General features: G+C 41.5%; 2 protein-coding genes across 4 annotated transcripts in view; one reads left to right on the plus strand and one right to left on the minus strand.

Moving 5' to 3' along the window:
- Positions 1-1,135: 1,135 nt before the first annotated feature.
- Positions 1,136-6,983, minus strand: PEX12 (peroxisomal biogenesis factor 12). Its single transcript, XM_079799031.1, has 3 exons — positions 5,559-6,983; positions 4,679-5,232; positions 1,136-3,881 (listed from the first exon to the last, which is right to left on the minus strand). Exons 1-3 carry the CDS (start codon positions 5,679-5,681, stop codon positions 3,482-3,484), a joined length of 1,077 nt encoding a protein of 358 aa, XP_079655157.1. The 5' UTR covers positions 5,682-6,983; the 3' UTR covers positions 1,136-3,481.
- A 2,149-nt stretch (positions 6,984-9,132) lies between these two features.
- Positions 9,133-13,725, plus strand: part of AP2B1 (adaptor related protein complex 2 subunit beta 1) — a 106,886-nt gene continuing 102,293 nt past the window's right edge. The window contains exon 1 of one of the 3 annotated variants that reach the window (XM_079797831.1): positions 9,133-9,295. The gene's annotated coding sequence lies outside the window, so the exon portion shown is untranslated. Of the gene's footprint in view, positions 9,296-9,349; positions 9,489-13,725 lie in introns of those variants that run through there. The other 2 variants (XM_079797833.1, XM_079797832.1) reach the window with 2 other exon arrangements.

Here is a 13,725-nt window from a genome sequence, read left to right on the forward strand (position 1 = left end):
TGTTAATTTTCTATGGACCTTAGGCAAATCATAGCCTCTCTGGTTCTTGGACTCTTAAGATAGGAGATTCTGGTATAACAAATGTGTGACTAGTTTTTATCTATGTGCAGCATGATTGTAAATCAAAATATATTAAATGAACTGGAGTTGACTTTATAATAGAATTTAATTATAATTAATTTTTATAATTTAATTATAATTTTATAATTAATTTTAATTAAATCAATTTTATAAATTTTATAATTAAATTAAATTTTAATTATAAAATCTTTTCTAAAGCTTTTGCTTAAGAACTTGTCTCTAAATCCCTTCGCAGGCATCTGAAATTTTATCTTGCATTGTGTTTGGGTTCATTAAAAAAAAAAAAAGGTGTTTTTTTTTTTTTTTAACTGTAAATGCTTACCCACTCACCTGTATTTCAAAAACAAAAAAGCTTCCCCAAACAAAACTTGTTCAAATTTGCATTTTTGTACAGTAGAGTTGCTTAAACTAAAGCATAGTGGAAGGTAAAATATTTATTGGAAGCCCATGGTTGCAATTTAAATTTATCTAAAAAGAAGCCTTTCTTTTTTTCATGGGTAAACCTAAGTTTTTTTAGAAGTGAAAACAGCGAGTGAAAATACTCTTAGGTAATACAAGGAGGTGAATTGCAATGATGCGATGATGAGTGAAGTATAGTCTGACCTGGTATTGCCATTGCTTCCGTGTTGGCTCTGACCAGGGTATGATCACTTAATCTTCTCTCTGAGCTGAGTCTGGTTATGGTTTTCCCACATTGGTATGTTCTAGCCTATTTGGATACTGGTTTTATTATGTATATGACTGTTTCTTTGGTATTTGAATTTTACTGATACTTTCATGTTTTCCTTCTTAGGTTGAGGTGAAAAATCTGGCTTTGATACCTTCATGGAGTACTACATTATTTCAATCCTGAATCTGGTTCAGTTCTCTTATTGACTTATTACATTAAAAATTGTATTAAAAATGTTTATATTTGCTTTGGTAAACCTTGCTATTTAATAAGAATTCTTGCAACTATCCCATATACTCTTATCTATAATAATAAAAGCATAATATGCTAATTAAACCAGACGTCCTTCCAGATGGCTTTGGCTGGGGCTGCGAGGGCCTAGGCAGCCACCTCAACTCCGAGGGCTGAGCCCCTTGCACGAATTTCGTGCATCGGGCCTCTAGTGATACATACCAGGTGTACTGGTTAATAATGCAGATGTTGTAATCAAAGAAAACACAAAGATAATTTCAAGAGAAACATCAAAAGTGCTTTATTCAAAGTAATGTCCATCGCTAGCTACATATTTCCCCCATCTTTCAGGTAATTTGTGGATACCGTTCCAATAGAACTTTTCATGTTTTGAGGCAAACCATTCAGAAACCCAATTTTCCACTTCTTCGTACATTTTCAAGTGCTGCTTAGAAAGTGCGTGTGCCATCGATCGGAATGAGTGGTAATCTGAAGGAGCAAGGTCTGGTGAATACGGCGTGTGTATTAGTACTTCCCAGACAAGATCTTTTAACATGTCTTTAACTGGTTTTGAAGTGGGTGATGGTGTGTTATCATGAAGCAAAATTACTTTGCTGTGTCTTCTGGACCATTCTGGTTGTTTTATGATCAAAGCGTGGTTCAAATTGACCTGGATGTTCTTTGTTTTTCACATAGAAATCATCACTTTTAAAGCGTTTAAACCATCGTTCACAAGTATCTTGAGATGGAGCATGTTCACCATAAGCTTGCCGAAGTATTCAGCAGCACTTTTCTTCAAAATAAAGTAATGAATTAGAACTTCCTGCACATGCTCTTTTTTGGCATGAAATTCGACGTTTTTAAGCGTAAAAATATCTATGATGTTAACATCTTCAGAAAATTTGACATATAAAGTTTTGAAGCTTGTTGTCAATACAACAAAACAGCATACATATCAAATCGCATATATATCAACATATGTGTAACTCCATCTATTGAAAAAATCCGCATTATTAATTGGTACACCTGGTAAAAGTGTTAATATTTTAAAATCTATAGGATGTTCCATTTCAGAATTTAGTTTTATCACTGTGGTGCCATTAGAGAATGTTTGTCCTTTGAATTGCTAAAATGAGTTAAAATATTGGAAAACACCTATCTCAGCAGAGGCACCTACAAATTACTTTCATCCTTCCTCATCTAGTCATGATGATTTTTTTAACCTATATTTTCCATCAGTTTGCCAATCCAGGCATGAATTTTTCTGCATAGGCAACTTAGGTGTTTTTGTAGTCTTTCTAATACAAGATATTTCTAACAAGGCTGAATGCTGAATTCTTGGCTGTTTGAGTAGAGGACTTTCCCCCCCCCAACTATTGGATTAGCAAAAAAACATGTTAATACAAAAATACCCCAAAAAGTCAAAGGTTGTCTGAATGAAAAATTTACTTTAAACACCTCAAGTAATCTTTCAGTTTCTATACAATCATGACAACATGGAACAGTTCTTTGCCAAAAACATTTATTCTTGCAATGTATTTAAGCGTTTCATAGAAACTTTAGTAATAGCCAGAATAATTCATGCCAGTTTAGCAAACTCTTAATAGCAAGGAGAAAGAGCTTATTAAAGGAGCCTTTCCTCACACATAGATGAGTATTTTACTTCATCTTTTTAAAATATTTATTGATTTTAGAGAGAGAGGAAGGTAGAGGGAGAGAGATAGAAATATTGATAAGAGAGATTGGCTGCCTGCTGCATGCCCCTCACTGGGGACTGAGCCTACAACCCAGGCACGTACCCTGACTGGAAATTGAACCGGCGACCTCTTGGTGCATGTGTTAATGCTCAACCACTGAGCCACACCATCTAGGCTTACTTCATCTCTTCATTGCTTATTAGCTTTGCTTTCTCACCAAAATCTATATATACACTTGACCTTAATTTTTCTTTAACCAGTTTCCCAAGAAAGACTCATAAAGAAATCTTTAAAAGTTGATAAATTACAGCAGATATTACATAACCAATGGGTCACAGTATATAGAAGGAGCTATTGTTTTTCAAGAGTCAGCCCACTTTTCACACCGCAAACTGATGAAACCTCTTCCTCATAGGCAGATGAAAACTTTTCTAAATAAAAGGTCTGCTTCCCCTACATCACCCACTATGAGGTCTAACATGGGTTTTTCCTGAGAGCTTCTATACCTTGTTCTTTAAGGAACAGCTTCTGTACTGACTACCCTCTTTTATCCACGTCTACACTAACCCTCAATTCTCTTCCTCTAATCAGCTTGGTTAACTTTAAGTTGGGGCCAGGAGAGCAGGTTAGAAGGGCAAACCCATGGGTATAGCCTTTTAAAGAAATCCATATATTTTTTTAAAATTCATATAATTATGAATTGACGTTAAGAAGTACGAAATAAGGCTGTGTACCATGCTGAAAACCAGCCCTGTGGCCTTTTAGGCAATAATTTTGCTGCAAGATAAGATGCTAATCCCTTTCAGTTGTCAGGGGAGTACAGTTTAATTAGGTGTTGTACTTCTGTTGGATAACCTGTGATGGGACAAGCCTGGTGAGTCCTCACATAACTAAACACACAGCGATAGCAAAACACATAGCCAGAGGTGGCAAGAACAGTATCATTCACCCGGGTTTTACGACACAGTGGGCACACAGTCTTCATTTTGGGTAACAGGGGAGAATCAGAATTGTAGTCTAGGTGTATAGGTGGTGGTGGAGTAGGCAGGGCAGTCAGTGATTTGATGGTTTCTTGATTTTCAGATGAGTACCACCACTCAAGGAATTGCAGGAAGAATACACCGACAGACAGGCCAGTAGAGAGGGATAAGGCAACACCCCCCAGAGCTTTTTTCAGAGTTGACTTGATCTTCTCACTAATACTGTTAGAAAATAGAACAAGAAGGCAAAAGGAGAAACTTTGTTTAGGTACAATTGCAGAGTGATTAATATAATTGTATTTCTCACACTTCTCATCAGAATCACCAATTCAGTTTGGGGAATGAACAGTTGCCAGACTGGTATTGTCTCCTTAAGGCTGTACTCTAAATGATTCCCTTTCTGACTAACAGTATTTTAGGAGCACAGGAGCAAAGCTTTGTTTTTAAAGACTAGGTTTTTGTGTGTGGAGAAGAAATTAGTGAGACATTGATTATATAGACCTTTTTGTGTATGCGTGGAAGATAGTATATCCAGAAAAAGAAACAACTCACTTAACAAAAATTAACTTAGCAGCATTGAGGAATATATATATATTTAAACTTGTAGGAGAACATGAACACTAACTAGAAGCAGTATAGCATCGTGGTTAAGAGTAGTCGAGAATTGTGTTGATCTGCCTTGAATCTCAGCTCTGCCACCTTCTAGCTGTGTGGCCTTGACAAGGTACTTAGCTGCTAGGGCTTAGTTTCCTCAGCTTAAATTGGGCTAATGGATGAGCTGTGATGGGGATTGGGATAATGTATATAAAACCAACACCTAGCTCAGGGCCTGGCCATAGCAAGTGTAGTAGTTATGATGAGGTTGCTTACCAGGATGGCAATCCTTGATTTATGAACACAGAATTTTTCTATGATTTTATAAAATACCTCAATGTGGACTGAAGGAGGTGATTTCACAAAATTAAAGTAAGATTTTTGAATCTGTTAATCAAAGACTTGGGGTAATGTTAAGGCCTTACCTCCTGGCTGGTTGCTGCATCATGCTGGCTTCAGCTGCTTTGTGCTCCAGAGCTTGTATATCCTGAACTGTAAGTCGGCCTAGCCGAACTCCAGCCAGACTAAGCAGTGGTGAGTGATGCTGAGCTTTTCCTAGGATGTATCGAAGTTGTTGTACAAGAAACCAGCCTTCCCAGGCCATGTTAACAAATGGGTAGGCTGCCAGGAAGGCTCTGTAGAATTGTTTCCAGCGGGAAGAAGGGGGATGGATAGAATATTCATCCTCTTCTCTAAGGCTAGAAACCAGCTTCTCCAGCTTCACTTTCAGATAGGGAAGAAGAACCAGGAACATAATTGACTTCCAAAGCTGCTTCTTTGGGAGACCCGCACTAGCCAGTCTCTGAAGCTTGTGTGTGTCCCCCGTTACAATCCGCTTTAAGCCGTAAAAGTTTTCAGAAAACGAGGCACTGGTTTTAGACAGATAATGCTGCTGGAGCAGAAGATCCAGCAGCGTAAAGATTTCATCAAACCATCTCCAAAAGAAGCCATAGTGGGCAGGATTTGATTCTGCAAGAACCTAAAGCACAGTAGATATTAATAAATGAAATTCACTCCATTTCACAGGTACTATGCCTTATATTTGCATTCCCCTCACCCTCACACTCTCTAAATTCTACACTTTGAGATTAAACAGGTCACTACTTTTGGGGCCTACCCTATCCTTCGTGTGGTGCTGGGCATTCATTTCTGGGCTCTACACATAACAGCGGTTCAATAACCGTTAAATTATGTGAATTATGTGCTAATTGGTCATTTCAAACCTAGGCTACAAGATAAACTCAAATTACTGGTTTGGTTTTTACCCAGTCGTCCCTAAAACCATTTAAAGAATTAATACCTTACCTTGACCACATGCTGAAGAGCAGGTCTCACTGCTGTCATTAAACTGTCCTGTGCTACCACCTCAAAGATGGATGGCTGGTCATCCACAGAAGCAGCTGTGATGTGAGCCCCGTGCTCAGCCATAGCTTTCTGCGTGCACTGGGTTTCACTTTGCCTCTAGTAAGCATGAACTTGTTCGGGGTGTCCAATGGGTGATCAGTCTTAAAAGTAATATTTCTGCTGGATACCCGAGACTCCTAGTTCTCACTTTTTACAGGAACTGAGGGGGGGGGGGGAGATCACATCTGGAGGCAGAGGGGACGGGTCTCAAGGAAGAACGAAGTTAACGCAGACTAACTTCGAAGTTAACGCAGACTAACTTGGGTGGAAGTGCTGTGTGGAGAAGGGGTGACTTGCAAATGCTGCACCTCACAGGGCAGAGCGTGACCATGGGGGATAGGTATGGGCCAGGAGGTCTGTCCTCTCGAGCTGCAATCGAGGAAGCTGCCAATCAGGGGCTTCCAATCGCGAGGGCTCAAAAGTCCACCTGTTCTGAGAAATTAGAGGTGCAGGTGCGGGCCGGTACCCGAGGTCTGGCTCCAGCCGCCGGCTGCTAAGCACCCCGCCCGCGCCCGTCCTTGCGCGCTGACCCCAGGCGAGGCGCGACGGACCCGCGACGCCACATTTGAAGGGAGGTCTCCGCTTTAGGACAGAAGCCGCACCGGGAAATGGAAGCCGCGGGTGGTGGGGAACAGCCGCGGACAAGAGGCGCTCTAGCCCTAAACGTGGCCCCAAACCGGAACTAGAAAACTCTATGACCCACTAGCACTTCCGCTTCCGCCCCCGCGGAAATAAAAGGGCGCTGGGCGCTTCCCAGAGAAATACTTGGTCGCTTTAGTTAGTTGGGTTTGCATGCTATCTGGGTAGGAAACCACCGCTCTGAGTCTCTGCAGAGGTGTTTTTGACAAGATGTTTGGGGCGCCCTCCTCTGGCGCCGGAACTTGGTCCCGCGGGCGGTGGAGCTAGGAGCGGAGGGATAAAGGGAATGTGCAGGTGGAAGGCTCTCAGTGTGGGTGCAGCAGGTGTGATGGGGCATTTATATTATTCGCCTTTTGGGAAAGATTTGATAAAGAAAGATGATTAGGATGAGAAAGGTTCCTGTGAGACCTCAAACTTTGTGAGTTTTGTTATTACATTTCGTCCAAGCTGGTAGTTTACCATAGTGTTCTACGTTTGGTTGTATTCTAGCACAAACTCTTAGTTACTTGCTACCCTAGATAAAAATGATTCCTATCTTTGTACACGGGAGGGTGTGTCCTATTAGCTATACGAATAGGGTGCTAAGACGAAGGAATCCCGATAAGTTCCACCAGCAGAAACTGGGGAAGCTTGACAGAAAAGATACTTTTCATTGTATACCAAAGTTGGTGTAATTTAAACAAGGAGGCATCGATCGGACTATCGGGCTTCAGAGGGAGGATAGGGGAGGGTGGGGGGAGGGGGGAGAGATCAACCAAAGGTCTTGTGTGCATGCATATGAGCCTAACCAATGCTTAAGTTCAACAGAGGGTTGGGGCATCCATGGGGAGGGGTGTGGGATGGGAATGGGGGGATGAGGACAAATATGTGACACCTTAATCAATAAATTTAAAAAAAAAACAAAAAAAAACAACAAAGTTGGTGTAATTTACCTTACGGTTTGCAAAGTGCTGTTATGCAACTTTGCCTCATTTGCATTGCTAATACAGGTTTATTGAATTTGGACAAAAGTTCAAGTTCAAGCTGTCTTCTCTCTCCAGAACTCCTCCTTCACCTCTGGGCTAAATAGGTAGTATATAGAAGGTATTATTCACTGCCCAGAGGACCTTAGGGTAAGTAGATAGATAATTGCTTTGCATAATGAGAACCCTCAGAAACAAGATTTGGCTTTGGTTATTTGAATAGAAAGAAATGATATATTACAAGTTAACCTTAATTATACTTCTAAAAGGTGTTCTTTACCAAAATGCCTGCTAAAAAGTCACATTGATAAAGATTTTTACCTTACAGAGCTTAAAGACTAGACATAATGTATTTATAAAGTACCTGGTACTTGTTAGGTGCTTGATCAATGGTAGCTGTTATATACAAGCTTTCCTCAAGCGAACAACATGCAGGAGGCAACCAACCGATGTGTTTCTCTCACATCGATATTTCTCTTTCCCTTCCCCTCCACTCTCTTTAAAAAAAAAAATCAACGGAAAAATATCCACAGGTGAGGATTAAACAACAACAACAAAACATACAAAGTATCTACACTATAATGGAATTTACAGTCTAGTTGGGGAGGAAAATAACAAACTAATATGTAATTTCTAAATTGAATAAGACGGATGGGATAGGAGGGGACACTGGGTAACCAGGGAGTGCCTTTCTGAGGAGATTGCACTTAAACTGAGACCAAATTATGAACCAGTCATGTGAGGAGTTGGGGAAAAAGAATATTAGGCAGGAGGAGGAGTATTTGTGGAGGCCCTAAGGTGGGAAAGAACTTGGCATATTTGAGTGTTACAATAGCCAGCAAAAGGGGAATATGTGGAATGAGGAGTGACTGAGAGGCATAAAATGATATTAGAGAGGTAGGCAGGGGCCAAACCATGCAGGCACTAAGGGCCATGGGAAGGAGACTGTAGCAATTGATGTTATTGACTACTCATTCATTCATTCATTCATTCATCCAACAAATTTTGGGGAGGGGGGCTAGGCCTCAGAAATGGAAGTGTGAACAGATTGATATACTTCTTTCCTGAAATTATAAAAGCATCCTGAAACATAACTGCTGGCTTTTCCTTCTGCCTCTCTGATCACTTTTTCTTGATCCCTTTCCAAATTTGGTTTCCTCAGCTTCTGCCCCAGCCTCTCTCTCTCTCTCCACATTTTAAAAAAGGTCTTATTTTAGAGCAGTTGTTTTAGGTTCACAGCAAAATTGAGGGTAAGATACAGAGATGTCTAATTTGTGGCTAACAAAAAGAACTTCACTTTTGTGTAAGCAAACCTATTACATGCTAGGTGCATAATGTACTCTATCCCAGTTATGCTTCACAAAACCAAGAGAGAGTGTAAATCATTTGAGACTTTATTTCGCAGATAAGAAAACGAAGATTGAGGAGAACTGAGGCAACTTTCCTAGTGACATACATTCAGGGCAGCGATTTCAACTCCCATCCGCTGCCATCTCAGCCTTTTCCTTTGCACCCCTCTCCTCTAGTGCTAGCTAGGCCCGTGCACAGCCCTGGGCTGGGTCACCACTGTCCGCGCTCCTGAGCTGGCCCGGGACGTTAGCTGAGTTGGTTTTTCTTTAAGAAAGGAACAGAGTATTTCAGTGTTTTTTTTAGAGAACCGTGCGAGGAAACAAATCCGGAGAATGTCAGCTTGCTTAATGCATCCCTTCGGCTAGACACTGAACATCATTTGAGACGCCGGTGGCAGGTCGCTTCCCGACCAAGAAAATAGAAAAAATAAAATAAAAAAATCTTTGCACCGCCCAGGCGACGGGATCGCTGCCTCCGCTCTCCCGCGCGCCGGGATGACGTCGCGCGGCGAGACTCTCTGACGTCGCGCGGCGTTTCCTGCCCACCATCTTTGTCCCTGGCAAAGCGGGTTTGGCGCAGTGGCTTAGACCTGGAAAAGGAGTCGTGACGTGCAGGAAACCATTCCAACACCGCTGGGGCCGCGCTCTCCGGCCGCCGCCGCCGCCGCCACCCCCGCCCTTGCCTCCGGTGAGTTCAGGGCGGCTAACTTTGGGGTGTGTCCCCCGTGGAGGCGCGGGAGGAGGGTGGCCCGAGGTCGGGTTGGAGACGGGCGGAGGAGAGGAAATCCTAGGAGCGTGACCGTTGAGGATGGAGTGAGCCGTCGGGTGTGACCGTTGTGAGGAAGAGGGTTGGAGAAAAGGGACTCCCCGGCCGTGGCGGGGTGAGGGGACCCTGGGGGGCTGGCGGCCGGGAGCTGGGGCGCGCAGGCCGGCAGGGAGGTGCCGACGCCGGCGGGTCAGGGAGGCCACAGGCCAGGGGTGTGGTCGGCAGAGGCCGGAGGCCGAGGGGCGTCGCTCCCGGAGAGCCTGGGACGTGCCCCGCCAGCTAAAGGGAAAAGGGCGTCCCCCCAATGGTGGGCAAACCTCGTTCGCCTCCGAGCCGCTTCTCCCCCGCCCCGTAATGGAGGGACAAACCTCCAGAATCCTGACCACCTGGGTAACGAACAGGAATTCCTGACCCTTAAGAGACGGGGGGAGCCCAGCTGGCGTGGCCCAGTGCTTGGGCGTCGGCCTGTGAACCCGGAGGCCACGGTTCGATTCCCCGGCGGGGCACACGCCCCGGTTGCGGGCTCGATCCCCTGTGGGGGGCGTGCAGGAGACAGCCGATCAGTGATTCTCACCATTGATGTTTCTCTCCCTCCCCCTCCCTCCGTCTCTGAAATCATTAAAAATATATTAAAGAAAGAGAGAGATGGGGAGGAAAAACCTTCAGAACTGGCCCGAGGTGAACGAGGGGGCGGGGAGCTAGTGGGGATAAATCTTAGCCCGGAATTTTTCCATTTTGGATTTAGCAGGAATGGTCTGGTTTGAGCAAGGCCGTAGATTAAGCCGGAGGCAAAGAAATTAGTACTTCCTGGTACTTCCTAATTCTTTGAATCCAAAGAATTTATTCCTGCTGATTGTTTTCAGAGTAGTATTTAGGGCTTTTACTGAACACACTTACTTGGCTGCTTCCTGATGAAGCAACGTGAATCAAGTATGAATGCTTCATTAAACTTTGACTTTTAGAAAGAAGTGTTTTTTAAATGTCAGACACTTATAATCAATGTAATTTTTTAAAATAAAGAAAACGCGGTAAGTTTAGGAAAGGCAGAATGAGAGAGAAGGTGGTCTCAATGAGGAACAATTTAAATTGTTAATAGCCTTCGTGGTATACTTCTCTTGCTTGGCCTCAGGGTACACTTACAAAGTAATAATAGCAGCGGATGAAGGAGATGCAGCTGTAATGTGAAAAGTGTAACACATTCCAGTGATGACTAAGCTAGTGGTAAGGTGAGAACTGTTTGCAGGTATCTTAACAGTTGAAACTCCCAAGGAAGCCAAAGGATAGTGTGTTCTGCAAACGGCCTCCCTGAAAGCTGGGTGGTAAAATTAATAAAAGCTAACTTTCTGTGAATTAAGAGACTCAAGAAAGTCCAGTACATTTTAGGCTCAGGTTTGAACCAAACTGAACAAGGAATGAATAAGATAGAATATGCTCTCCCTTTTTCCTTCTTTGCTTCCTTCTAGGTTTAAGTTTTCCAGAGTTTATTGGTATTTCAGTTAAAAATTAGATGTAAAACTTTGAGCTTCTTTCTTACTGTATAATATTAACAAATTACCTTGTAGTCTGTCATATTTTAGTGAAATTACAGGTGTGTCTGTTGTAATTAGGTGTCTTTTGTAATTTCTTATGAGCTGAATGAGACCTGAAGATGCTGTTGTCTTTGCATTATTATTGAAATATCTGATTAGCACTTCTTACCCTTGTAATAAAAGATTGCTGGAATACTGTGGTTAACTCTTTGGCCAGTTTTTTAGTATAAACACCAAACTGTGTAAAGCTCAAATTTCAGTGAAAAGGGATTTAGTGACCTTGTGAACTCTTAATTTAGCTGCCATTTCCCAGAGAGCCATTCGAAATTAAGACTCTATTAATATTTTTCTGGCCTTATTTTCTTTAGGGCGACTGGAAGGAGGGAGAAGTAGGAGAGGAAGGACTTTCACAATCTATATTTAGTAGAAACTAGGTTATGTTAAATCTACATGTATAATCCTGTACCGGGAGGCCTTCTCTCAAGTGCAGTGACATGACACCCTGGGCTAGGCCAAGTGAAAGTTACTGTGTGCTCTGTGTTTTTTAACAATGCCCCTAGGCCATGTTGCAAGCCCTCAGAACAGCCAGGACTTGTCGGTCTGGTTGAAGGGTAGGGTGAGTTCAAACTCTGGGATGGTTTTGCTCTTTCCTGAGGCTCTCCTGAAGGAACAATGTGTTTTTCCCTCCAGGAGCTTGATTTTTGAGAAAATGATACTTAATTTTTTTTTCTTGAGTTCTATCTTGGCTGCTTTTTTTTTTTTTTTTTTTTTTTTGGCTTCTAATGCAGACAATAGTTTTCCTCATCCTATATTTTGGAGAATCTGGTTATGCCCATTTCTGGCATGTGATTAAGTGCATCTCATTTTAAAAAATTTATACAAATGTAATTTTTTGAAGTGAAATTCACATAACAAAATTAACCATTTAAAAGTGAGCAGTTCAGTGGCACTTCATACATTCATGATGTTGTGCACCCACCACCTCATATTTGTTTTTGTATAGACTATTTTCATTTTTCTTGGAATTTAAGGCAGGGACTGACTTGATACAACTATTTCCCAGCCAATGTGAGTGAGGGATACTCCATTACTGGTGTTTACAACAGTGTGAGCTAAGAGAGTGATGGTTTTCCCCTTCTAAGCCCAGAGATCCATCCTTCCTTCCTTCCTTCCTTCCTTCCTTCCTTCCTTCCTTCCTTCCTTCCTTCCTTCCTTCCTTCCTTCCTTCCTTCCTTTTTTGTTTTGTAAATCATCTCCTGAGGATATTTTTTTCATTGCTTTTCAGAGAGTGGAAGGGAGGGAGGGAGGTGGAGACAGAGACTGAGAAAGAGAGAGAAACACCCACTGGTTGCCTCCTGCACTCGCCTCACATCCCCTGCGGGGAGGGGAGCGGGGAGTGAACCCGAAATCTAGGTACTTGCCCTTGACTAGGAATGGAATCCAAGACCCTTGGTCTGGGGGCTGATGCTCTAACCACTGATCCACAGGCCAGGGAAGAGTAGGGATTCTTAATTTAGAATCTAAGATTACTTTCGATTTTCTCCCCTGAGATTTTGTGGGTTGGTATATTAATCTCTTGTTAAGAACACTTAATGCTCACAATGAATAGGACAGAAATATATTCCTTGACAGTGAAATTTGTTAGGGGAAGTAAGGAAATGTGTGGGTCATTAATAAAGGTAGGATTTAAGATTAGGTTAATTTAATGTTTAACAGGTTGTATTGAAAACTGTTAAGAATTTAACATGTGTGTGTCTGAGAGCATTAAGCAAACAACGATTTTTGTACCACTTTTCAAAGAAACTGGGTGAAAAATTCCAAGCAGATTTTGTTTTTAAATCTTAAGCAAGTTTTAAGTTTGATCCTATAGGACTTAGAATGGCATAATAATAGACAGACCACAACAGCCTCGAGCTACGGCCCTTCTGTTAGGCTCCAGTAACCATTTCTGTAGATTGGTTTTTCTCTTTGTGTTCCTAAGTCCTTAGATGATAACTTCAGATTAATTCCAAGTCTTTTATGTGAAGGACTCCTTTCTTCAATATGCCACTCCACATTTAGTTTACATTGTGAATGGATTAAATGATTATACATTCTTTGAATTTTTGCTAGAAAGGCATTATGAAAATATTGTGTAAGGCAAGCCTCTGCTACAGACTAATTAATTATAACATATTCGATCAAAAGAAATTTCTGTATTCTATAATAATATTTGTTGTGAGTTCTAGCTCACTTCTTTTAACAAGGTAATTCAGTGAAATTCTGATAAAGTCTATTGTATGAGGACTAAATAGTAAGGTTGCTGTTTGGAAAGATAGTAAATAAGTCTAATTTCTCTTAGGTTGTCCAAGCAGCACATTTTAGAGATGATTTGAGCTTAGCTTTTTTCAATATTTTATGTTTTCTGGCTCTTTCTCCTTTTCCTTGATTACATTGATTTGTTTAGTGAGTAGGTCTTTTCTCTCATCCATATTTACTGTTGTTAGCCCAATGTGTTAATCATTCAGGTTTGCCAAATACATTATCACCTGTGTTGTTTTGATCTGACAGTAATGAACAGGTACCAGGGCATCTTTCCTAAATTTGGTAATCAGTATTGTTAATTATGGTGGTAAAGAAGAAGATACTCAGTTTTGAGTGCAGAAGGAATATTATTAAAAGAAAATTTTAATGTATTCAAAGACGTCAGGTATGTTAGATAAAAGTCTTACTATGAGTTTCTGAAATCAAAACATTTTCTCATGTGGGAAGAAATGTGACTAGTACTCTTCGTTTTATTGGTAGAGCCATGTGTCAGCTAGATTATTTCTGGAAATTGAAACA

This window comes from Cnephaeus nilssonii (assembly GCF_951640355.1).
Source record: "Cnephaeus nilssonii genome assembly, chromosome: 19".
NCBI classification, from domain to species: Eukaryota; Metazoa; Chordata; class Mammalia; order Chiroptera; family Vespertilionidae; genus Cnephaeus; species Cnephaeus nilssonii.

Excerpts from the sequence above, each read along its gene's own strand:
- PEX12 (XM_079799031.1), bottom strand. The coding sequence starts at position 5,681 with ATGGCTGAGCACGGGGCTCACATCACAGCTGCTTCTGTGGATGACCAG. Across the intron at positions 5,233-5,558 it reads CTCTTCAGCATGTGGTCAAG|GTTCTTGCAGAATCAAATCC; the intron begins GTAAGGTATTAA and ends ACTGTGCTTTAG. Across the intron at positions 3,882-4,678 it reads ATGCAGCAACCAGCCAGGAG|TATTAGTGAGAAGATCAAGT; the intron begins GTAAGGCCTTAA and ends ATTTTCTAACAG.